General features: G+C 50.8%; 3 protein-coding genes across 5 annotated transcripts in view; 2 read left to right on the forward strand and 1 right to left on the reverse strand.

The window, feature by feature from the left end:
* LOC128090444 (uncharacterized) overlaps window positions 1-26,044 on the reverse strand; it is a 305,355-nt gene that overhangs the window by 176,351 nt on the left and 102,960 nt on the right. The gene's annotated exons all lie outside the window — the stretch shown is intronic.
* Window positions 1-26,044, forward strand: part of WARS2 (tryptophanyl tRNA synthetase 2, mitochondrial) — a 334,901-nt gene that overhangs the window by 53,114 nt on the left and 255,743 nt on the right. The gene's annotated exons all lie outside the window — the stretch shown is intronic.
* Window positions 14,809-26,044, forward strand: part of TBX15 (T-box transcription factor 15) — an 88,893-nt gene continuing 77,657 nt past the window's right edge. Inside the window, exon 1 of the mRNA XM_052702713.1 lies at window positions 14,809-15,129. Coding sequence (XP_052558673.1) covers window positions 14,928-15,129 — 202 coding nt within the window. The 5' untranslated portion in view covers window positions 14,809-14,927. The remainder of the gene's footprint in view (window positions 15,130-26,044) is intronic.

Genomic DNA, 26,044 nt, shown 5'->3' on the forward strand with positions numbered 1-26,044 from the left:
CTTAATATAACTTGCAGAAGGATATGCTCCATAATCTTTCCAAGCACAATGTGAGGATCACAACCCGAGCTCTTCATTTCTCCTTTTCTTGACAATGAGATTCATGTTTCCCTCTCCAAACTTTGATCTGCAGCTTTAATTTCCTTCAAATGATTTGACAATACCTGTAAGCCGAATGCCATTTTCTCGTGCAGTTGAAAGCCTCAGAAGGACTCAGGCAACACTTCTCATTATTTCAGAATATACATCATAGAGGTTTACTATTGCAAGTTTCAGTGGAAGTGCGGCAGAAAAGTTGCAGTCTTATGTGACATTCATCCATCTAATTAAAACTTTTCTGTTTAGTTTCATTTTGTCGACTCTGTAGGTTTTGATACAAGACTTCTGTTTTAACACTGACTTTCCAAACAAGTTCTCTATTCCACAGTCCTATGGTGGCCAAATGGCATCCGAAATAATGGAAGATTCCCTTTCTTGACAGGAAAGATTTGGTGCTTCTTCCCACCATCTTTTCTGTTTGGTTTCTGTTGTGTTTTTTTGTTTGTTTGTTTGTTTTCTGTTTTTGTTTTTGTTGCTGTTTTTTGTTGGCTGGCTTCTTGCTGTTGTTGTGCTAATGGCTATTTGTAGAAGATTTGACAGAAAAATAAGTATTATGTTTAATGACAGTGAAAAGTCATTCTACCTGCAACACTTCCCTATTGCCATGCAAATGGACAATCTAAGGATCATTTGCTTTTAAGCAGCTTCGGTTTCAACAATTATTTTTCATAAGATGAAATTCCAACCCACTCTGAGGGATGGTCCCATGTGCTAGTTTCTAAGAAATGGTTTAGCATCTGGGTAGATTTTGCTACTGTGGTAAACTGCTGTTGCAGAACACCGTGACATGAAGATGAGATTATCCACTACATGAGTGGTCTCATAGTGCCTGTGAACGTGAAGCTAAGCCCTGAGCTTAATGTCTGTTGTGCTATTGTGCTCATAGCACCCCAACATGGCTGTGAGGCAGGAACAGCAAATCTTCGCCACACCAGAAGGCTCAATCAGTTCCAGATGTGCTATATTTGGTCAATCTGCAAGACAAAATGTCAGGACAAGAGTTCCAGTGCTGGAGTCCTTAAAAGTTATTAAATGTTTGGTAGTAACAGCATGCTTGTAAAAGCCTGGATATGGAAGTATGGTCATAGCCTTGTTCATATGGCTGACATGAGAAGTCACAAGGGTGTGTGTTGGTGGTGAAGTAAACCATCTGCTTTCTTGATGTAATGTAAAGCCTTTGTGACTCTAATCTGAAGAGTCAACGGATTCACCCTCGTGGGTGGGAAGCAGCAGCTTGCTGCACAGCAAGATGGCACCAGATCTCTCTTACTGCCCTAAATAATTCTGGAACAAGATGTGTACAGATCAGGTGGGAACTTTAGGTGGCACTAAGTGCAGCCGGAGTTCCTGCATTGACAGTGTCACCTTGCGCACAGACCTAAATGTCTCCAGTCTTAATGTGGTTTTATTGTCATCTGTCCACATGAAAAAGTGCTAATGAAATTCCTGATAAAAGCATGGAATATACATTCTCTTTCATGTTTTTGGTGAAAATTCCTTTCTTGATGCCCTAGCATTTGCAGAAACATACTGCTAAGCTAAATACAGATGAAATTTAGAAAACAATGTTACTGTCTGGTGGTACCCAGAATTTCTGATTCAGGTGGTCACTGACTGCATTCATCCTGTTTATGTTCACATTTTCTTCCCTAAAACATACGCTTCACTGACCAAAGAAAGGTTCTGTGTGTTGAATGTTGTGGGACTGATGGGAGATATTGTGACCAGAAACAGTTGTTCAAATGTATGCCAAGATTCTCTTCATGGTGTTTGATGAGTGAAAAACAAAGACCTCAATAAGTGGTTCTTGTACCAAGAAAGACCTTCTGGAGCAGGGGCTGGGGCTTCCTCTGCCCACATTCATTCTTTCACAGCCTGTCTGGCAGATGTTCCCACAGCAACATGAGGAAAAGCAGCAATATTCTGTTTAGGGTTGTGGGACATGAGTAACCTGTGAGTGTTTGAGTATGGCATGAGTATGGCACCCACTCTTCAGCTGCCCTCAACTGCCTCCTGATGCTGACATAACTGCTTGCCAACCCCCAAAATTGCAGAAATAGCTCTTTTCTATATGCTGGAGATCTTGGATTTGGGTTTGTTGCTGAATCACACGGGGAAGCACGTTATACTGACTCCCCTAGAGATGAAATCTGCTTTTGCAGAGTTTTCATTTCTAAGGACCTTACTTACTGCAGATGCGTGGTATTGTTAAAACAGCATTCAGATATACAGTATACCTGTAGAGAATAAAAACAAAACTGAAGTGCTGAGCTCTTTTAATCCACGTTGCTCACCCATACCACATGCTGGTAGGTTCCCTTGGAGTAGAAACTCCACTATTTCACATCTTTCAGCCAGCAAAACCCTGACTCACAGGGCTTCACTCTGCTCTCCACTTTGGCTTTGAGGAGATGGATGAGCTGAAGTGTGAATGTCATCTTTGTGGTTTGTGAGGATGCTTCAGTGGATGATGAGTGTGTTGTCAGGAGAGATCACTGGGTGGCCTGAGAAGATTTAATGGATACTGGAAGGTTTGGGGGAGTTGTCTCAGCTCTCTTCATCTTAAGAAAATGTGTAATGTATCTGCAGCTGAATATCAGCAGCTGAAAATTAAAGTAACTAGAGATAATTTTCTGTCAACTTCGTAGAATGTTTTTCTGCAGTTTCATAGAAAACAACTAAATGTGTATGGCAGTCTGTCATTTTCAGCATGACTGGATCCTTGTTGTCTGCCTTCCGGTATTCAGATCCTTTAGTATTATTTCTACAGAAAGAGTTTTGCTCTCTGTGTGAGCAAATAAAATTTAAAACTGTGTTTTACCTTCTGTTTCTTTGATGCCCTGGAGCAAATTGTTTAGTTGGCTTTGCCTCCGTTTTCTTTGCTGTAAAATGAGGCATATGAGACTTCCTAGCAGAGGTGCAGGAAGGCTAAACTACTGTTTGCTGAGCATTCTGAGCTTTCCAGCTGAAAATGGACTTAGCTTTGAGCAATAGCACTTCTTCCTGAAATGCACGGTTAGCATTGCTAGGGGCATGGATGAACACAGAGAGAGTGCTGGAGGGCAGATAGTTCAATCCGAAGCAATAAATAATGCATCCAACAAAAGCATCAAAGTTGTCTGCTTCATGGAAACCTGCAGACTATCCCACTCTGGCATGATATTTTTGATTCTGTCTCACAAAAAAAAAAAAAAAAAAGCCTGAAAATATCCCCAAAGCAACTTACACTACACCTCTGCCGCGGCTCCTTAATCTTTGTCTCCTGTCTGCAACCCAAAAGTGAGGGCCTCTAGCGAGGATCTAATATCAAAAGAAGGGTAATGCCACTACAGGGAGGGGAAAAATAATTACCAAATTTCCTGAATAGTAAACAGCTTGGGGTTGGATTTGGGGGCTTTCTTTTTTTTTTTTTTTTAATTTTCGATTTGATCTAAATGGTGCTTTTGCTCCATCGGTGGATATCCGCCAGGCTGCTGCTGCTGCCGCAAGTCCCAAACCCAACAGCGAGCGCTGCGCTCGGCCGGCATCGCGCCGCAGGGCGGCAGGGGGCGGCCGCGGGGCTCGGGGCGCGCTCGGACAGGGGCGGCGGAGGGCAGCTCCGGTTCTCCCTTCGGTTCCTCTTCCCGGCGCTGTTCAAGGGCGGTGTCTCCGCACCCCCAGCGCTCAACCATCCCTAAGCGCTTAGAAACCCTGTCAGGAGCCGAGAACGAACAGAGAACAGCCCGGAACCCAGGTCGCGCTTCGCATTTGCAAGTCCACGTCCGCTCCCTGCATCCCTCCGGAAGGATGCTGGAGTATGCGTGGAAGAGCCAGAGATGCCGGCATCCTAACGGGCAGAAAAAGGAGCAACCCCTAATCCAGCCTCACTGCCGGGACCAGCCCTTTGGATCCATCCCCTCCCTAGCACTATTCCCCAGCACTTTCCATAACGCAAGCTGGGGAATGGGGAGGATTTTAGTGGCCGGAAGGGGATTGCTCAGACACGGTCATTTCTGCCCATCGAGAGTTTTTCATGAAGTCCTCCTGCTTCCCAAACAAGACAAATAGGCGGCCCGACTATCACCTACCTGACTTAGGGGGAAAGGGAGAAGTTTGTGTTATTCAGTGTTAGAGGGAGGGCATACAATAGGACCAATGGAACCAAATACACCTGACCCTGATAACGACCTCGACAGCACCGTGGCTGTGTGAGTAGAAGCAACATCTACTCCTGATGCAGGACGGGCTCTGACAACCAGCCCCCTCGGCTCTATTCGTTCATGTCTGAACAGCTAAAAACTGCAAAAAGCTGTGCTGAAACAAAGCTAACCAATGTATGCTCCTTCGAAACCAAAGAGAAGCTGCTGGTTTCGAACAGCCCCTTCTGCTCCCGGCCTTGAAAGCTGCTCCGGAGCTCTCCAGGCCCCACTCGCGGGTGGGCAGCGGCCTCTGAGCCTCCATTGGCACCTCCACGGCGGCGGGGAGCCTCCGTCCCGGTCCGGCTGAGGCGGACAGGTTGTACCGCGGTGAGGAATAAAGCCGGGAATTGCCGAGCGCTCGCAGACAAAAACCAGTATAAGGGAGAAAAAGAAAACAGAAAAACAATCAGCGAGATGGCAGGCTTCGGGAAGCGGAACCCCCAAAGCCCGTCACCACCATCCGGATGCCCTCTCTGCCTTTTATTCTTTTATTTTCGGGCGTTGAAGTGTTGCTGTGCCCGAAATAATTGTTCTAAGCAAGCCCTTTCCTCGCATACGCAGATATAATCTCTCTGGGCTTTCTTTTTAATGACTTCCATGGAACCAATGCCGCAAAGCTCTTTATCTCATAGTGCATACGGAATGTGGCATTGTACACATATGGTTTAGTTTTTTCTCCCCTAATTCTTGCGAGTTGGGAAAGGCGTATTCATAAGAATTTGACTCCTTCCACATTGTAGTGTTTGTGGGGCGGTTTGGGAGATCTGTTTGGGCAGAGGGATTAAATAAAATCTTGGGGAAATACGTTTTAAAGAGGATCCCGAGGAAACAGTACCATCTTTGGGATTGATTCGTTGCTCTCAGAGAAAGCAGGCGAAGCACTGAGCGACAGATGGCTATAGTGAAAAGACCAAGAATTAGAGTTAAGACCCCGTGTGAACACAAATAAGCAAATAAGTAGATAGGCGGACGGGTAAATAAATGATAAAAACTAACACTCTGCTAAGTGATTAATAAGTAGAAATGAATAAAAAGGGAAGGCACCGCAAACCCGCACTGGGAGCGTCCCCAAAAGGAGCTACGGTGTCCCCGCTGTTGCCCCTGCAGGAACAGAGCTCGGCCCCCTCGCACCCTCGTGTTTCCCCGTGGGTGTATGGCGTGGGAGAGCTCTCCGTGTGCGGTGCTCTCGGGACGCCCTCCCCGCCTGGCGCTGTGCGGAGCGGCCCCGCAGCGCTGTCCCCGTCGTCCCCGCGAGCGCTACACAGGGGTGAGTACGGGCGGCCCCGGAGCCGCGGCCGAGCCTCCAGTCCGGGCTGTGGGTCTTTACACGTAGCCTCCCAGCAGCAGCATTACCGCTGGAAGGACAAGCTCTGGTGCGAAGCAACCCCGGCGAACGTGCGGAGTGCTTCCATCCAAATAAACAAATCCGAGCGAACTGCACCCCCTGCACTGTGCCACCCCTCTCCGGGCTGAGCTCAAACGCGTTTTCTCGCTTGCAAAATCGCTGTGACTCCCCGCCCGCCTCCTTGTCTGTGTGTCCGTCTGTCTGTCCTTCGGGTTGGGCTTTCTGGGAGAGGAAACCTACATTCAGCCGGTGAATGCTTGCTCAGGTACACCCTTTGCCGCTTTACCATTTTATTTTGTTGTCTTTTTTCCCCCTCAGTAGTAGTTCTCGTTTGAGAAACGGCACGTCCAAAGAGCCGTCTCCCTCCCGAGCTGCTGAGGCCCTCAAATCAAATTTGATCGCAGCAGTCGAAAAGGGCTTTTCTAAGGGAAATGTATTTGTGTTTATATGCGTACACGTGGACATGGACCGGATAAAGCCCCCGAGTCTCCACGCAGCGTAACCGGGAGATGCGTGAGTGAGCGGTGCGGGAGGAGATAACCTCCAGTCCTTGTATGGCACGTGAATGAACGGGTCACCGCGCTGCAGCTGCTTTCCTTCGGGAATAAATATGAGCTGAGCTCGGCAATGGTTCGCGTTCCCACCGGTGTTTCCCCTTTCACTGCTCTGTTGTAAACGGGAACAACGAGTATTCCCTTGTGTTACGGCCAGAGGTGGAGAGCTCGCACACCCGGCCCGGTCTTGTCTGTAAGCAGACGCTTTTAGGGAAACGGCTCTGTGCTAAGATAAAGATGTTCTGCGATGGGGAGAACCACGAAACCGGGGGAGGATGGCTCAGAGCTTCCCGCCCGAAGGTTCGCTCCGGGCTGTTTTCTGCGCCCTTTTGCGGAGCTGCGGGACGAGAGCGCAGCGTCACCGCGCCCGGCTCGGGCAGCGCGTTGCTGCGCTGCAGTGCCGGAGTGAAACGGGAGCGGCCTTCGGGAGGGTCCTGCGGCCCTGGAACCTGAAACCTGGAGAGGAGACGGGAGGCCGTGCAGTCTGTGCTGTAGCGAAGGGGAATAAACCTTAACAGCGGCTAGACCGAGCCGCGCGCTTAACGATTGAAAAGGGAAAGGAAAAAAAAAACAACAAGCGGAAAGCCGAGGAGACGGAGACGCGATAAAAGCTGGTCTCAGAGGGAGCAGAGCGGGCCGTGACCCGTCCGTGCCCCGCTGCCAGGGGCGGGTCGGGCCTTCTGCGGGGTCGGCGCGCAAGGCCGAGGCAGCTCCGCGTCTGACAGCAGGGAGAGGAGCGCCGCGAGTGCTGCTAGGCGGCCTGCGGTGGATCCCTTCTCCGGCTTTGCCATGAACCCTAAAAGCTTTTGTCAGGAGGTTTCCCCTCCCGACACTCGTCGCCTTTTCCTCCTCGCGGGCAGCCCGCTCCGGATGGGCTTCTCCCCTCCTGCTCCTATCCCAAAAGCTCGGCTCTGTGGCTCCATGGGGGCAAAGGGCCGAGGGCAGGGCAGAAGCTGGGTCAGCAGCGCGGGTTCGAGGCCGCTGCACTTCCTGGGTTCTCTCTCCTTGGCCCCCGGCTATCCGCCCAAAGGGGAGAACGGGGCGAGGAGCAGAGCAGCCATAAGCAGTTCGCTGTTTGCTCATCCTCCCTTCCCCATTTTCCCAACTTTGTTTAGGACCATTCTCCTCGAGGTTCCCTCGTAACCGAAGGAGGGAACATTTCCCGCTGTCTTCAACTCCGTCCTCCGTATCCCTTCTTGCCGGGGGCGCCCGCTGGAGAAAACCGCCCTGCTGGAAAAACCTCCTTCCCCAGAGGTTCTTGGGTGACGCTCGGCCATTGCATTACACGGGGCGTGTGTGGGCTTTTAGCAGCCTCCGTAAAAGAATAAAGACTTCGTCTTTGCCTTGCACGCTATAACACGGCTCGCAGACGCCGTTCTGGGGTGAGCAGAATTCGGCTTTCTTATGTTCTCCATGGGATAGGAAGAAGAGAGCTACGCAAGGTGTTTCCCGGCTGCCTGCGGTGCTTGCGACCCTCGGGCAGGTTATCCTCTTGGAAAGCCGCCCCGGGCCCCATTGTCTTTATCTAATGCTTGAGAGATCGGGGAGGAGAGGAAGGAAAAAAAATCATTGTTAAAAGCACTTTGAAGTCGTGCAATTGCTGCCGCTCCGTTTTTTTTCTCCAGTCTCCAGATGCACCACAAATCTTCACTTTGATCTTCCAAACCAGCAATTTATATTTTTAATTTTTTTTTTTTTTTAAACTGGTTGGGTAACTCGGCGAGTAATGGCAACCATGCAGGGGATGAGGTCACTCTGGGGAGGGGAGGGATGGCGGGCAGAGAGTGCCGAGATAGCCGGGATGGGGCAGGCAGTGGATGCGAGAACATCTGCTCTGGGCCAGCGTAACATCCGCGTTTGTTCACCGGGGCAATGTCCCTGCCCAGGGCTCACGGCTCACAGAGCGTGCGGGGTCGATCCTTGCCCCGCGCCCACCCGCGGAGCGCGATGCCGCGGTGAGGGGCGCGCATGTAGGGCTGGAATGGCACTGCAGCTTCAGGACCCGGCCTCTCGATGTCTCCAGTGCATTCCCCATCCTTGTGACCGTCTCCTGCGCTACCCAGGTTCTCCGCGGTCAGGGAAGGATCCCTGGGAGGGGCTGGGGACTCCTCGGCCACTTTCCCTCTCGAGAATAGTCTCGGAGCAGCCCTATTCTTAAGGAGGGAAATGAAACGCCAAGGAGCAGGGAGAAGCCCCCAGGGACAGCGGTGCCGGCGCTCCGCTGTTCGAAAGCCGAAAGTGTCGTGTCCAGCATGATGCGCGCCCCCAGCCTCGCCGAGTTTTGGCTCGGAGGATTTTCCCTCTCTTCTTATTCTTGGTTTTCCTATCCATCTCTACAGTATCGCCTCGGGTCAGTCGTTGCAGCTCTTCCCCCCCCCCCCCCCCCCCCCCCCCCGTCTCAATCCATCATCTCCCTGTAGGGATATTCCTAGCTCCTCCCCGGGGAGCTGCGTTCGGGATGCTCGGAACTTGGCGCATCTCTGGAGCTGCGCGGTTGGGAACGGACCCGCAGAGCTCCACCCGCCTTCTGGACAGCGAGGAGCTCGGTGCCATTGCCGCTGCCCTGTGGGGACAGGGCGACACGGATGTCGCCTCCCGCAGCCTCGGTGTGGAGCTGCGAGCGAAGAAATCTCCGTGCGCAGAGTAGAGGCTGCCCGGTGCCGCTGGAGGCGGCCGAGCGGTGCGGAACGGAGCCGCCAAGGGAGTTATGCTGCGGCCGCTCAGGAGTAGATGAAGTTTTTACAAAGCGAGAACAGGGAGTGGGGGCAACGAGATGTACAGGGTGTGGACACCGGAGTGTCGTAGGGTGAAATCAGCCACTGGTGCCTATAGACTATATCAAAGGGTTGCAGGGTGACAATTAAGTGCCTCGAAATACTCCTTAATGCGATGTTTGCGTTGGGCAAGTCCGCAAACGACGTCGATTTTGCCATTGTAGGGAAAAGATGGCAGCAGCTGGGGAGGTTCAGCCAACATTCCTCTGAGGCCTTTGGAGGGAGTGGGGGAGAATGAGAGGAGAGGAGAGGAGAGGAGAGGAGAGGAGAGGAGAGGAGAGGAGAGGAGAGGAGAGGAGAGGAGAGGAGAGGAGAGGAGAGGAGAGGAGAGGAGAGGAGAGGAGAGGAGAGGAGAGGAGAGGAGAGGAGAGGAGAGGAGAGGAGAGGAGAGGAGAGGAGAGGAGAGGAGAGGAGAGGAGAGGAGAGGAGAGGAGAGGAGAGGAGAGGAGAGGAGAGGAGAGGAGAGGAGAGGAGAGGAGAGGAGAGGAGAGGAGAGGAGAGGAGAGGAGAGGAGAGGAGAGGAGAGGAGAGGAGAGGAGAGGAGAGGAGAGGAGAGGAGAGGAGAGGAGAGGAGAGGAGAGGAGAGGAGAGGAGAGGAGAGGAGAGGAGAGGAGAGGAGAGGAGAGGAGAGGAGAGGAGAGGAGAGGAGAGGAGAGGAGAGGAAGCGGGACAGAGGGATTTGTGTGATCCTGAAAGGCAAGAGGGGAAACCACAGCAGAGGAGGGCGAGCGAACGCAGCAGGGCGGGATCACAGAGGGCGGCGAGGGGGGGGGGGAGGCGGGGGTCGGCCGCACGTCTGCAAGGACGAAACCTCAATTCCTCTGCGGTACTTCTGACTGCGAGGCGCAGAGTCCGACTGCCCGGCGGCTCCAGAATACTCGTCGCAGTATCCGTTCGGCAGCCCGCATCCCACACGTATCCCATTGCGTGGAGAACCCTCACGGTCTCACCCAGATCCCCCCTCCGAGGCTGCCACAACTCCCCATGCAATCTCTTTGCCCGCCGTGTGCCCCCACCCGTCCGGCTCTTCCACCTCACGGGGCCACATGTGCTGCGGCGTCCCGAGGTAGCGGTGGCTCCGGAATGCGGGAAAGAAGAGGAACCCGCTCAGAGCATCACTACGGCGTATACATTCGTAACGCCGAGGGACCCGGCCAAAAGCCGCCCCGCACAGAGGCAGGGGATCCCGGCATGGTGTTCCCCGGTTTTTGTGCGGCAGTACGAAAGCCGAACCGAGGTGGCAATGACGTCCACTCCCGTTCCGCTCTTCGAACATAAAAATAAAAACAGTCGGAAATTAAAACGGCTCTGAGAGGGGCACTGCAAGCAAACGGCCCCGGCACAGCCCGATCCCGGCAGCTTTCTGCTTCGTGGAATTCGCTCAGAGCAATAATCGCGGCACGCACTGCAATATACTTGGGTGAACTCTGGGCTGCGGCCCGAGGTGGCCGTGACGGGCGGCCTCCGTATCCGTGCTCTGAGACCCGGAGCCGGGTCCGAGATCGCGTGATACGGGTGAGATCTGCACCGTGCGGAGCCGCCGGGGCAGCGAGGAGGCCGAGGCTGCTCTCCCGCTTTGGTTGCCGTGTGGGGAAACGCCTGAGCTCGGGAGTGGAGTGATGGCATCCTTCAGCCCCCGCTCCTTGAATGATGCCATTAAAGTCTGCTAAGTTTTAGGATCGGCGCTAAACGGGATCGTTTACAGTGTAACACGTCGTGCGAGAGGCTGAGGAGCGCGCAGGTTCAAAGAGCTGCACCTCGAAGAAAAATAATTTAAAAAATGCCCCGTATTTATTTTTTTTAGCCTGAGCCCACAGTGAACGCGGCACAGCTCGGCTTTCCGCCCTGAGCACCGAACCCCGGGTCCCGCCGGGCAACAAAGGGCCGTTGTGCGCGGCGGGGCCGTGCGGGATCCGCCTTGTGCGGGACTCGAGGCTACTGTGGGGTCGAGGCGGGCGTGGGGTCGAGTGGGAGCGGCGCAGCTCCGTCCGGTTCGGACAGAAAATAAATCTTCAGAACACCTCGAAACACCCGAAATCCTAATACATAGGAAGAAAGGGGAAAAAAAAAATAAAACAAACAAACAAACAAAAAAACACGACCAAACGAACACCAGGAGCAGTTCTAAGATCTCTTTTAGCCCCCTCGCCAACGCAGCCCCTGAGTCCACCTGCGAACAGGGAACAGGGGCAGGAGGTTGGAGGACACCTGGAGACCCCCGAGAGCGGCCGCTTCTTCCCCTTCCCCTCCGCACAGGGGCCGATGGGCTTCACGAAGCGGGCGCCGGTGCTGGGCCGAATGCTCCCCTCGTCCCGATCCAAGGGCTCCTCCGAAGCCCTTTCGGGAGGTCCCCTCCCAGCCCCGGGCCTCTCGCTGCCCGAGAACTCACCTGCTCGGGATGGGTGGTACGTCAGCAAAAAGAAAACGATGATAATAATAAAAGAGCGGCACGGCAGGCACCGCCCGTGTGTGCGGGCTCTGAGATTCCGGCGGAGCGCAGGGCGAAGGGGATGGAGGGGTCATTGGGGAAGCAAAAACTGAACGCTGCGGAAGTTCCGCAGAACGAAATAGGGCTTAAAACGAAAAAACCGAGAAAGAAAGGGAGGAAAACATCACTTAGCGCTCCGGGTTGTTCGGAATTTTGGTCAATACCCGATGTAGGGCTCTTAGCTTTGCCTTTATTGTTTTAAGGTAGCAGCCAAAAGACAGAGGTCTCTGCAAGTCTTTGTTCGGGAGAGGGACCCGCTTGCTCAGAAGGGTTCATCATCGTTACCTACAGCACGGGGACAGCCCCAGCTCCCGACACGATGCCGGGGTTCTGTGGACGGGCTAAGGCACGGGAACTGTACTGGGAGACTGAATATTTTGCTGCTTTGTGCTCGGGAAACCCGCCGAAAGCAGGAAAGCAACGAAAGAGGAGAGGTCCTGGTAAAATGGAGGGAAAGCGGTGGCTGTTTTATGGTCCGAGTTTATAATCGGATTTTTTTCTATCCTGATAGAAAGCAGATAAATTTATGAAGGGAGAGCTAAGAGAATAATTACAGGGTGAAGGTAGTTAAATTTTATTTCGAGTCCCAAAGGCAAAACCTGACATTTTATTGCAAACATCTGGAAGGCTTAGGAGAGTGGCATGGTGTTTGTTTAAACACTCATTGAGAGCTTCATTCCGTAAAGCACAAACAAAGCCCATTTAAAAACACCCGGACCGTAAACGTTGTGCGGCTCTTCGCTTCTCTGAGCCCGAAAAGAGCGGGGGAGCGGAAATGGGCAACGAATGGGCGCCACAGTAGGGACGTAATTAGGAATTAGTTCATCATACGCAGCGATACCGTTTGTGCGGACCATTAAACAGACCGCTGCCTTGCTTTGCTCGCAGCCTCAGCCCCGCTCGTGGCTCGAAGCGCCCCAAAGCCTCTTCCGAGGGCACCGCCTCGGCTGCTCCTCTGCGCTCTGAAGGCGATCGATGGACTAAAAAGCAGCAAACCCCGCGCCCCCGTTATCGGGTAGCCCTCAGCCCACGCTCGTTTTAGCATTGTTTTCAATTACAAACGGGGGAAAAAAAAAAAAAAGAAAAGAAAAGAAAAAGAACTCCCCGTACGCGATGCGGCTGCGGGACCCTCGGTGCCGTACCCCATAGCGCAGCAGCGTTGCAGGCTGCGCTCAGCCTCTGGAGCACCACATCTGTGCAGCACTCCGCCGCTGCCGCCACCCCCGTTTCTCCCCTTCGCAAACATTCCTATCCACAAACAAATATTTTCAGGCAACGGGGAGGAGCGGGAGAGAATGATTTCTTTCTGCATCTCCGGGCCTGGCCCTGCGACCCCTGCTCCCGCCGCTCGATTCCAGCGAGCGGTTTCCTGGTTTTAATGGAGGTTGAGGCCGAAGGGCCGGTGGAGGGACTGCCCCCGCTCCCCTCCGCCCTGGGGTCGGTCAGGATGAGAGCTGTGCTGGGCGCTGCCCTCGCTCCCGGCGCTGCCAGTGCGCTGCGGGGCTCTGCCCCTCGGCCAGAGACCGAGAAGGGATCGGGGTGCTGGAACCACTCGGTGCGCAAAACTGCGCTGAAATCCGGGAAGATCTATCTCGGTGTTCATGCATCGCCCCCCAAATTTCGTTGCAGCCGCGCTGCCTTTCCAACACCAATTCCTCCTGCTAAAACTCTATGAACAATTCTCTGTTTTCTTGGGCTCTTTTTCTAAACTCTCCCTTCCAGCTCCTTTAGAAGCCCTCTTCGCTCTTCGTCTCCTCTCGGAAATGAGTGAGCGGGTTCTGGTTGGGCGCACAGCCCCTCTCCACGGCCCCCGAGCCGGCGGTGTTCTGCGCGGCCCTCACTCCGTCCCGACCCGGTGCCGACGCTGCGCCGCGGCCCCCTGCGAGCGCTCCCACCGAGCGCACTGAGCTCCCTGCTCTCCCCCCACATTCCCCCTCTCCCCCGGGATCCGGGACGCGACCTCCCTCCCCGCGGACTGGGGCAGTCCCGGCCAGGCGCGACCCGTCACAGGCGATGCCCTAGAGGGGAGGGGAGGGGAAAGGAGCGGCGGGGGGTGCGGGGCGGGCGACGGGGCCGCACAAAACCCGCTCCTCGGCCTAGATAGCGGCACTCCGCTTTGCCGGCGCTTCCTGAGGAAATCATTCCTTTCTCGCCTTTCTGCCCGAATCCCCCTTCCCCCAGATCGAATCCCGGAGGACCCCGCTTCAGGTCGGGCAGAAGTGTCCGAGGTGTTCCGCGTACCCCTAAACGCGGCACCACGGCAGTGTCGCCAGCCGTTCCCACCCCTCGTCCCCACGGCGCTCCGCAGCCTCCGATCCCGAGCACCGCTCCCCGCAATTCACCGCCCTAAGAGGCTCCATCCACACTAAGCCCAACTCATCCTATAGAATTATTTATTGTTTATCCCAAGCCTCCCCTCGATCCTCGGAAGCGATGTAACTCCTTCTACGTTTTCCCCCTGGTTTCGCTCGATCGCACGGATCCCCGCGCTCCGATCATAGAGCTATTTTCCCCTCTCGGAATTCGGTCCTGATTTCTCTTTTCCCTGCGAGCTCGAAAGGTTTGGGGCAGAGCAAACAGAGAGGCCGATGCCATCTTTACCGTTTCCCAGGGCTGTGCCTGGAGGATTTATTCGCTCAATGGCTAAAATGACAGAAAAAAAAAATACAATAAGCCAAAATTAAATTAAATTAAATAACAAAAATAGAATAGAATGGAATAGAATAGGATAGGATAAGATAGGATAGAGTAATAAAATGAAATAAAATATAAACGTTGTAAGTTTCGCTTCAAAACATAGCGAGAAATTCCTGCCGCCCACAGCACTGCCGACCCCACGACACACGGCGTGAATGACGATTGAGCTGCACCCTCCGGTCCGGCACCCCCAGATTTTAAGGCCTCTTTCGAACACTTCAGGTCGCTTGTTTTTTAGTTCTCGGGCTTCGTTCCCGAGCCCGTGGAAGCAGGAGTGCCACAGCCGATATCTCCCCGCACTCAGAGCGCGGCGCTCCGCGAAGGGTTAACTCCCCGCCCGGTGCTCGGGGGCCGCGGACGGCCAAAATTCCTCTTTCCGAAGTCCGGCTCTCCTTCCTTTCCCATTGGTCCACAGCTTTTGGGTCTCTCCCGATCCCTCTCTCCCATTGGTCAACGATATATATATTTTCACTATTTTTTTTTTTCCCCCACTTGACAGGCGCACGCAGCCTGCCTAACTCTCGGAGAAAAAAAAAAAAAAAAAAAAAAAAAAAAAATCCCAGAAGTTTGGATCAATCAGAGAGAGACAGAGGGAAAGGGGAGAAGGCAAAAAAAAAAAAAAAAAAAAAAAAAAAAAAAAAAAAAAAAAAGATGAAACCCGGCCCGCGGCCCCTGTGAGCAGAGCACAGCTCCCGCTCTGCCCGCGGAGCACCGCAGCCCCATGTAGGACGGGGCTGTGCCGCTGGTGCTGGAGCCGCGGGGCCGTCCGCCCAGGGTCGGGCCGGGGGGAAGATGAGCGAGAGGCGGAGGTCGGCGGTGGCCCTCAGCTCCCGGGCGCACGCATTCTCTGTCGAAGCCTTGATTGGGACGAATAAAAAGAGGAAACTGCGGGACTGGGAGGACAAGGGGCTGGATTTGTCCATGGAAAGCCTCAGCCCCAATGGCCAGCTGGGCGACGGCGAGGACCCGACGCAATGCCTGGACCTCAACCCCGGTCAGTGTCGCTCCGCTCTCCGGCAGCCGCTGCGGGAAACTCCCGGAGCTGGGGCGGGGGGGTCGGGGAGGGAAATGAAAGGAAAGGGAGGGGGGGGGAGGCGTTGTGCGGAGATTTCTCGGATTTGTGTTATTTTTCTTCTTAGTATTTTCGGTTTGCAGTGACTTTTCCGCAGCTCTTTCCCACTTTCCCTCCCGGTCCTAAATCTCTCTCGGACCCAGAGCGTCTCCCGCTTCCTCCTTCCCCCTCTCCTCCCGACTCTGTGCTCTGTGCTGATCGCGGTGGGACACACACACCACATCGTCCGGGTCCCCCACCACTGCGGGGGGTTGAGATGCACAAAAATCGCGTCACAGCTGAGTCTGCCCCGTAGGCACCGAGCAGGGTGCCGGGCACAGGAGGAGAGCCCCGGAGCAGCGCCGTGCCCAGCTCGGGACCCGCAGGAGCCGGGAGGGAGCGGGGGGCGGCGGGATGGGGGAAAAGGGGCTGACTGGTGCTTGGGGATGGAGAGCACGGGGCTCCGCTCCCGTTTCTTAAAATCGATCATTATTACCATTAATATTAACACGATTATTTACTACACTTACTATTCTACGCTATTATGATTGTTACCATGATTGTGATACACTACTATTATTATACACTACTATTATTGGATGTCCTATATTATTTGAAAGGCAGCCGGTAGCCTGGAGCCTTCCCCCGGCTCCAGCGAAACCCTGGGGCTCCTCTTGTCCCTTTCCCCCTCAGCCACATCTCTCCGGTCCTCCAACGCAGCCGCGGAACTGCGGGTGGGTGCGCGCCGGCATTGAGCGCCGCCGAACGGGACAGGGCCACGTCGCTGCCCCTGAGGGGTTCGTTCTCGGAGCAAGGTTGCTCTCTGTAATTACACTTCCTTCAATACTGGGGTGCTGGGGGAGAGAAGACCAAAAGATGTTTGCTGCCACCACGTAGGAGAAAGGATAGGAGCTTCCTCCCCCGCTCCCAGGCCGCTCCGCCACGCTTATATCACTTTGAAACGTATATGTACACCTACCGCAATATACATATGTTGCACGGTATATATTGCAATTTATATACTGTAGTGTATATATTATACAATATATGCATTTGGCGATTTTATTGTGTCAGCCGCCGAAAGGCCGCCGTGAAAAAACTTAGAGAAACGTAAAGAGAAAAACAAAGCAACAGATCACCGACCGATTAACGGAAAGAAATCTGTAGTAAAAACCCTGCCGAGTGTTTACGGAGGGAGCAAGGCCCGGCGCTGCGCAGTCCCAGCCGCTGCGCTTCCGTTGCGCGGTGCTACCGGCACCGTCCCGGAGAGACGGAGTGCAGCGACCGCCCGGAGGCAACGAACACCGAGAACAGAGAAAAATAGAAGGGAAAAAAAAAAAAAAAAAAAAGAAGGAAAAAAAAAAGAAGAGAAAGAAAAAAAGAAAGGAGAGAAGGAGAGAAATCACGGCTTTGGGGCATTCCTCTTTCAAAATAACAAATACGGAAAGGAAGAGACAAAAATCTGCTTTGCCATGGCAGAGGCAGAGAAGGTGCGCTCATTGGTCTTTCTTAGTACCGTTTCTCACTAATTTCCGGTGTCTATACAATGTATTTGTGTTGGTCTAGAAGTTTAATTTAAACCCCAACACTCCTGCGCGCCGGGCGGGCGACTGACAGAGAACGGCTGCAAAGCGTCCGGGGCCCGGCGAGCCGCTGTGGTGTTTTTCATAAAGCGAAGGAAATCAAGAACAGTTCGGGAAACCATTTCGGGGAGGCTGATAGACTTTAAACGAAGTCCCGGCTGCAATTTGCGCGCTCACTTCATTAAAGCCAAATCCCGCGCAGCGTACCTCTGCTGCCGGGTGGAAATTGGTTCGCGGCCGCGTAATGGCCCCCACATTCCGACTTTATAAGGCCCCATTAAGAACAAACTTTACACCTCAAGCGTTTAAACGTCGCCAAATCTCTGGCGATATACCAAAAAATTGGAGGAGGGAGTTTTTATAGCGTCCCAAACCTTCCCGATTCCAAATCGTTGCTTTGAATGGCGTAGGGAATAGCGCGGGTATAGCGTTTGTACCGGAGGCGTATTGGGTGCGGGCCCCGAACATCGAACTGAACGCTGCAAAAAAGCGCACCGATTCGGCGCAGCAGAAAGAGAACGGGCCCCCATTTATCGAACTCAACTCTTTTCAAAAATTCACTTCGAACCGTCGGGGCTTCGCCGCACCGCATTTCGTCCGCCCCAGGGAACGGAGTGCCGCCCGAGGGAGGGAGAGGAAGGTTCCGTCCTCTTCCTCGCCGCCCCTCTCTGGGGATGTCTCCTTCCTCGGCTGCCGTTTCCAGCGCGGCAATACCGTGAGAAAAATGAGATCGTTCCTCCGTGCCGCACCGCCGGGGAACGCGTTTTGCCTGGGGAACCTCGAGAGATTCCCACGGCCTCCACGTTGCGCCGGGAGGAGCCGCGCGTGGGGCGAAGCGGGACCGTGGGAGGCGGCGGCTCTTGTAGCGCTGCCCCAACCCCACGCGGAGCCGAGAGCCCCCGCTGCGTGTCGTGGGCCCGGGCGATGCTGTGTCTCTGATTCGCTCCCTGCCGAGGGGGGATTTCGGCCCTGCGAACAGCCAACCGCCGGTTTTGGGGAAAGTTTCGATGGGAGTTCGGGATTTCCCTTCCGAAATGCGGCTGCTCCACGCGGGCGGACCCGCAGGAGCTCCAGGGGCAGAGCAAAGGAGTGCGGTTGGAAATGTGCAGTTCCGTGCGTTTCGGTGCTCATGTCGTCCACAGAGATAGAAAGGCGTCAGCGTGTTCTTAAGCAAATTCCTCCACTACAGCCTCATCTCGCATAAAAAAAAAAAAAAGAAAAAAGAAAAAAGAAAAAAGAAAAAAAAAAGAAGAAAGAAAAAGAAAGGAAGAAAAAAGAATACGTCGATTACAGTCAACCCAACTAACCAACCAACCCCCCCAAAACCCCACATTTTCGAGGGTGTGATTTTTGCCCATCCCCGAAGACGTCGCGTTGCCAGTTACTTTCCGCCCGGTGCGCTGCCCGAAGCGGTGTTGATCAAGATGAGAGCAGAGAGCGGCACGTCCAGGGGCGCGCACCCAGCCTGGGGGCCGCATCGCTGAGGGACCGGAGTCGTGTCGTCGTCCCCTCCCCACCCCCCCCGCTGCAGGGGCGAACGCTTTCCCAAAGCATGAGGAATTCGGTTCATTTTATTTTTGTTTGTTTGTTTTGATGTACACATCTGTTTCTGGCTGCTCATCCTTGTGCATCTCCGTTTCTGGACGTGCCCAGGAGGCGACTCCGGTTCTCGCTCCAACTGTTGTTGGAGCAGTATAGGCGTGAGGCTCCGGAGGGCTTTTTGCCCTCTGCCTGTGTCTGATAGAAGCGGAGCGCGGCGGCCTTCGCGCCGTAATGGGGCCGGGCAGCTGACCAGCTCTCCGCCACCACGAGCTGTGTGTCGAGGAACGTCGGCTTTGTGCTTGGCAGAACCCCCCGCTCTGGCACCGAGTTTTCCATCTCACTTCTGAGCGGGGCTGCAGAAGTTCCTCCCTCCCATCTGCTGCACCACATCGAGGCCACCTCGGCAGCATTTCACCCCATCGCGACCCCGTACATCCCACGCGCGGCGATGCGAACCCCGGGGGCTCCGGCTGCGACCACGGCGGGGCCGGGATCCCGGAGCCGAAGTGAGCTCTCCGCGGGTTGCACGGCGTGCGCGGGGCTGAGCGGTGCGGTCCCGTTTGCCCCGAGGAGGTGCGGAGCCCGCAGTGCGTAACGAATGCGAAGCAGGAGAAAAGGCATCAGCCCATGTCCTCCTTTTAAACCGTCACCTTTTTTTTTTTTTTTTTTTTTTTTTTTTTTTTTTTTTAATTTTTAAATGTAGTTTAGTTCCATTCGCGGGGAAAGCTGTTAGATCAATCGACATTTCTTGTCTTTAACAAGAACTGTGGGAGAATCCAGAGAGCTTCTGTTACCGGCACAGGTCTGTGATTCCTTCCGCACCATCCATCACCGCTCCCTCCTCCCGCTCGGGACCGAGCGCCTGTATCGAGTATCGGCCCCTCCTCGGGCAGCAGCGTCCCCCTTCAGTCCTATCTGCCTCCTAGGAAACGGATGCTTCCTTTCAGATGGAAAAGTCGAAAAATGTCTTCTTAGAGTGCAGGAAAGAGCTTTTGGATCGTTTCACATCACGGCAATACCGCTTTGGTCACCTCTGGTCAGAGATAGGCGTCCCTCCAGCTCACCTCCCGTATGGCTCTGCTTCCATTTTCGTGGTTTCAAGCTTCGAAGAACTGTGTTATGTTGTTCATATGTATGCATATATATGCACACACATATATAGTGTTCTGTTCTAGATTACAGCTTACAATAGTTCAAGAAACTGCTTGTACGGCAGTTACATCAGTCCCTGCTGTAAGAAAAATCTGTTCACATGCGGTTTCAGTCACCCTGAGAGCTCACACTGAGATCTGTAGTTTGCACTGCTGACGTAAAGCAAGGCTCAGTGGAAAAAGCTTCAGTTTTCTAACACTGACCACGCTCCAGAGATCGATAGAGATGCCCGGAGGGGCTGTACCCGCTGAGGGAACTGCAGGACTAGGTGCCAGCTCTCGGCTCCCCTACGCCTTCCCGAGCAATGGTGAGGAATGGCGAGACCCGACCTCTGGAGCTCGACGGTGCGCGGGCGGCGGACCGGGATCTGTGCGTCCGATGTCCGCGCTGCGGAGCGGGATCCCGAGAGGCGACGCTGATTCTTTTTCCTTTTTTCTTTTCTTCCTCTCTTCTTCTTCCTTTTCTTTTTCTTTTTCCTTTTCTCTCCTCTCTTTCTTTCTTTTATTTTCATTTTCCTTTTTTCTTCCCCCCCCCCCCCCCCCCCCTTTTATTTTTTTTCCTTCCTCCATCAAAACGATTGCTCCATCACCACTTAATTCTTCGCTCCATCACCATTTAAAGCAGGTTACCACTTCGTCCTTTCTGCTTGCTGGGCACCTGTTGTCTATCCAGTGTCATGCTCCGTTGAGGAGGGCTAAGGACAAATAAAGGGTTGTTCTGGTAATGAAAATCACTTTGGAAACCGGTTAAGAAATTCTAATACTGATAGGAAACACTGCGCCCGTTCAAGTTCCAGCAACGACATTCACGCCATTGGCATCCTTTAGTTCCGCATTCTGCACGATCAGACAGCAATGAATTAGTAAATCAATACGAGAAGAAACAAAAGCATTCGTTGCAAAAATATTCCCGTTTGAAAAGGAGTGACAAGGAGTCGCTCCTTGTTCGTTGTGTGTATGTAAGTTCAACACAGCAACTAGACTGGGGGGAGATGGGGGATGTGACGCCCCAAGTCAGCACTCACAGCAACAGGGGAGCCCGGACTGGGGGAATCTCCTGCCTGCACCCAAATCAGTGAGGGATTTTTCGTGGCGAGGCTGAGCCAAAAAAGGCAAAATGTTGAGGAGGGGTTCAGGTTTGGTTGAATCGAAGATCCTTTCTCCTCTGCTCTTTTATTTTTTTTTTTTCTTTTTCTCATTTTCTTTTATTTTTTTTTTCTCTTTTTTCTTTATTAATTTTTAAAAATTAATTTTATTTAGAAGTGGGAAAACTTCGGTTTTGGCCAACCTTTAAACCTTTACTTACTTTTGTGTCACCGGAATGCTTCTTGGTTTTGAGTCACACAACCATCCTTAAAATTATTTCCAAGACCTTCTGTCTAAACTAATTCAAAAATGATTTTAAAATTAATTTTGAAATGTGTTTTAAATTTTAAAAGAGAGAGATTTTGATTTTGATAATGACGAAATCAAGTATTTGAGCTTCTAAAAGAACCTACCTGTTAATTTTTCTTCTTCTAACGAAGTGATTTCCCAAATCCAACATAACTAATTTTTCATCTCTCCAAAGACATGTTCTCCTTGTCAATTCATTGTATTTAAAGTGAAACAAAATAAAAACACCGAACAAAAAACTGTCACAAGGGATAGTTTCAGTGCAACGTACTTGCAGCCAGTCATTCTTAAGCGCTCTTCCTTCGTGAGGGAGCACAGGAAATCAACGAATATTGCTGAATGGACATTTCTGGTGATGTCCACATATGTGATTCTTGGAAAAGGAATTTGGGAAGAAATTATTGACAAACCCATTTACAGTTTCTAAAGATCACGTTAATGTCTGGTTAAGAACGGACACAAACAATCGTAACAATCAGTAGATAGATGGAAATCAGCACGGCAAAAGTTGTTTGAATATCAGTTGCTGAGCGCATACGGAACAAGTATGAATGACTTACGGTGCTGCGACTTCCCCTGATGGCTGGCTGTGCTCTTGGCTGGTGTGAATGCTTTTCCCATGACAGTTGAATTAACAAAACCAAGTGTCTACTTTTTGGAACTTTGGAAAACAATGAGCGGTCAGATCAAAAACCTGCCCCCAGACTGATTGGAGAACTGAAGACATCAGAGGGGCCTTTGTTTTAAGTGAGAGCGGAGAGCATAGAAGACTTGTTAAGAAGATACACCAGCTAACAGCAGCATTCCTAATCAAGGTATTGAAAGTGCTGACTGACTGCGTGGATGCTTCTGTTCAGATAATAATTCCAAAGGGATATACGGTAATACAAAGGGAGTTTTGAAAGTTCTGTAGGTTTGAATTTGTTGAGAAAGAAGGGACCTTGAGAAGAGATGGAGAAATTTAGAGACGGCCTTTTTTCACTTTGACTTCCTGCTCAGATGGTTCTTTAAGTGAAAATGATTCATTGCGCATAGGTGTTATTATTCTATTCTGCTTTCAGCGGAGAAGTTATCTCAGCGCCGTAGATGCACTTTGCGCTACTGAGAGGTAAAGGTAGTTGTATTGCACTTCAAGCACTTTTTTTTTTAACTGGGATGAAAAGGCAGAAGGAGAGACCTGCTGAGTATTCACTCGTACCCACTCAGACCTCGATGGAAGCGCTCCTACCAACTTTCTAAAAAGCAGACTTCAGTCCTGAAATTGTATGGATTCTGCTGCTGCCCTAACTTGTAGCACAATGCCTTTCAACAACTGGGATGGGCAATCCTAAATCCAATCCTAAACTTCAGTTGACATCTCCTTTTGCAGAGACATAGATTGCACAAATCAGACTCTTTCTTGCTTCCTGCTCTTTGCTCACGCTGGGGCTGTCAGAACCGCGGTCATCGTGTTTCCTGGGCTCCTTTTGGTCTACCGGAGCACTGGGTCTGTCTGTAGGAATAAATAATCATGACCATGAGGGTAACACCAGGGCGACCATTTTTATGCTACGAAAGGACCGTGCTTTCCTTTTGTTTTCAGATCTTCTGCAAATGTATGGTAGTATGAAAACTGTCATGTTGGGTCAGATAAAAATTCGGCATTATGCCCGGCCTTGCAGTGTCTGAGCACTCCTGCTTTTGAGCTGTGTAAAGCAACGCTGCAGTGCTCCATACAAGGCGACAAGGCTGCTTTTTTAAACTGAGAAGTTGTCCTTTTGTTTCTTATGCCAGAGGGATGTAGAAAGTCTGGAAAAATGTAGAGTGCAGCACATGGCTGTGGTGCCTAATGGTTTTTATTTCACTTCAGAATTTAAAAGATAAACAGAAGATCTATTATTGTAGGATTTGGGTGTTTCCTGTGCCAGGCTCCTTGGAGCAAGCACAGAAAGTCTTCATTTACCATCTGACAGCTCTAGCAAAGTCCATCGGCGAGGCGGCCCCATTCCTTACTGCCATTGTCTGCATGCAGCCATAATGCTGGTCGCTGTTGTGCAGGTCCCTGCACTGCAAATCCAGCTTTGCCATTGCAGCCCGCTCTGGTTGTTCTGTGCAGAGCAAATCTGGTTACTGCAGGACTCAGGAAATTGTGCCGGGGGTGAGAGAAGGGGAGGGTGGCCATGAAGATTGCCAGCGGTGTGCTGTTACAGGAATGGTCAATAATTGATAGCTCTTGTGAAAATAGGGTCGTATAATGAAGCTTGAGGAAAAATTCCCCCATTGCTCCTTGGAATGAAAGATCTGATTGTAGGGTGGCTGTTTATTAAGAGCGTTTCAAGATGGATTGCTTGAGTAATATTAAGATGCTGAGCATCATTTACCCAGAGTAAATGAGTTTAAATAAAAAGTTTAAATATCAATCAAAAAAGTAGTTCAGCCCCAGAAGGGAATAGAAAATGTTTGAGACATTTGCTGCCTCTTTCCCTTTGCTCTGTGGGACAAAGAATGTCATTGGGCAACTGCTGCAGTAGCTCCGTTCTGATGCTGAGGTTCCCCTTTGCTTGACTCTGGTGGGGATGAAATGGTTATGAAGAAGGGGAGAGAGGATCTAAAAGGGGCAAAGGAATAGAAAACTAAGTACAAAAGGGGATCGCTTTTGGGAAGGAAAAAGAGGAACAAGACAGGAAAGGTCAGAGGAGGAAGGAAGTGTTCAGTGTTTTGTTTCCTACCCCAATGACTGGCTGTGGTGTGGGGAGAATTTAGAGACTGTTTTCGGACTTACCCCCTGTATCTGGGAGGCGTCATGTTGTTTTCCCCCCAAAATAATGAATGGCATGGCTCCTCGAGATGTAATAATGAATAGGTTTATACAGTTTATGAAAGCAGTACACTGCACCAGACAAATGCATAATCATTTAGTATGGCACAGATATGTAAAGGCCCTGAAATAAGTAGGGAAAACTTCTCATAGAGAAGCTGTTGGAAACCAACCAACAAGGTTTCTTACCATGGTTTTTTTGTTCTCCGTGTTTTGATGTAAAAGAAATCAGAATTGCAGGAGAAATATTTAAATGAAATGTTCTCACTTACAATGAACCCCATAGAGGTTTTATATTTTTTTGGAAAAACATTTTAAATCCTACTCGCCACTTTTATTCAGAGCTTCAGCCTTTTTATAATCAGTGGAAGTTGTGTGTAGATTTTTTTTTAGGTCTATGCTATTACGCAGCTGTATAATATTGACTTCCTTTGTGTATAAAAATCAGAGCTTTCTGTTCCTTATTCATATTTAAATTATCCATAAACAGAAGTGTTTTTATGTGCCCTACGGAGCATGTCAGCCATTATTGCAATGGCTGTAGTTTCTTATTATATTGGTGTACCTAGAGGCATTTTCTAATTGCTAATTAAATTACGTGTTGCGCGTTTCATATTGTTAAGGAAGTAATTAAAGTTTACTTACGGTCATTGGCTACTCCAGAAAACTCCGTCTCTCTTCCTGCTCCCAATTTCTACTTGTGGTTGTGTGTATTTCTGTGTCTTTGCTGGAGCTGGGGACGGAGGGGGGAGGAAGACAGGATTTTTGTGCAGCGGCAAAATTTCTTGGAAATGCTGTTCCTTTGTGCAGACTGGCAAGAGCCTCGTGATCTAAATGAAGAATTATGAATATGATAATGATTTCTTATGACAATAGCTGTGTGTTTGCTCATGAATCCACCCTTAATCATTTTGCTTATGAAAATTGAGATGCTCGCTGATTATTTATGAAAACGTTTGGCGATCCTGAGCTGGGATCCACATGGCTACGTCTCAGACAGTTGCTATTCACTGCAACACAGTGATGTTTGTTGCACAGACATATGGGAAGAAAAATATTATTACCATAGTTATCCAGTGATTTTTATGCCAGCTAATTTGCTTTTTTTTTTCCTGAAAAATACAAGTCTGGCTTTTTTAGACTGTTTTTTCCCCTATTTTCCATTTCTTTTTTGCTTTACTCCAGATTCATAATATTTTTTTGAGTCTCAGTCATGACATTAAGCATGTTTTCTCCTGCAAATCAGGATGCTCATCTCCCTTTATTTGTGGAGTGCGAGACGATTCATTGTTAGCAGTTAGGATGTCACACGTCCTTACTTACACCAGTGGCTCTTTGGATCAGCTCTCTTTTTTGTTTGGTTTGCATTAACATTACTGCAGAGCGCCAATCCACGATGAGGGCTTTGGGACAAACTGCAGTTGTACAAAGAGTAATGTTCTGAAGGTGTTGCTGGTTAGTCACCTCCCTTTAATAATGCAGCATTTCCGCCAGCCATTTACACTGTGGTTGGATACAGTTATTCCCATATACATACTGAGATGTGCACTTCATTAGGTGAAACACAATTTGCTGCATTGAGCACAGAGGTGAAATGCCCCTAACTCATCCCTGCTGCCTTTGTGATGAGGGGAATAGAGACTTCAACTAGAATTCGCCATTATTCTACTTGAGGGGTGAGTTTGGCATCATTTAATACCAAATTCAACGTGACCCCTGATGATACTGGGACAGGAACTCAGAATTCACAATACAGGGAAAACCCAAAGTGAAGAATGAAGAAATAACAAATTTGTGAAGCAGAACAGAGGTCTTGCATTGGTTCAGAGCACAATGAACCATAGGTTAAATCTCCATTTTATAGAGGTATATTTTGTGAACTATGTCAGAAAATCCATGCAATTCCCCTTCCTCTGCCTAGGATGCTGAGGGAGATACCTGTACATTTTGCATATCTTGAACATAAACAAGGGAATGGAGAGCAGTCTCATCTGTGGATGCAGAGAGCAATCTAAAATGAGAAGGCCACATCTGCAGAGTTCTGCTATTTCTTCATGTTCCTCATTTGGTTAAAAGTAACAGAATTCCCAGCTGACGCTGCTGCCTCGGAGGGCTTCCCGGTTTGGTAAGGAATCAGTGATTGAGCCACTTACACACAGCACTTTTGAAAGTCTTTTATCAATTTTTTCTCTCTTCTATAAGATTTTGACTAAGCTCAAACAGATAAAGTTGTTTTTTTTACGAGGGCATCGCTTTTCAAAACTTATTTTAAATCTTCCCTTTAAATCTTCTCTTTAAATAAGTCCTTAGATATCTACTTAGGGCCAAATTCAGCAAGCAGCTGAGCAATCCAGTCATCATATCACTGTGTTTAAGCAGAGGCTGTGCAG

The sequence above is a fragment of the Tympanuchus pallidicinctus genome, unplaced genomic scaffold (assembly GCF_026119805.1).
Source record: "Tympanuchus pallidicinctus isolate F22 unplaced genomic scaffold, pur_lepc_1.0 scaffold10, whole genome shotgun sequence".
In the NCBI taxonomy this organism is placed as follows: domain Eukaryota; kingdom Metazoa; phylum Chordata; class Aves; order Galliformes; family Phasianidae; genus Tympanuchus; species Tympanuchus pallidicinctus.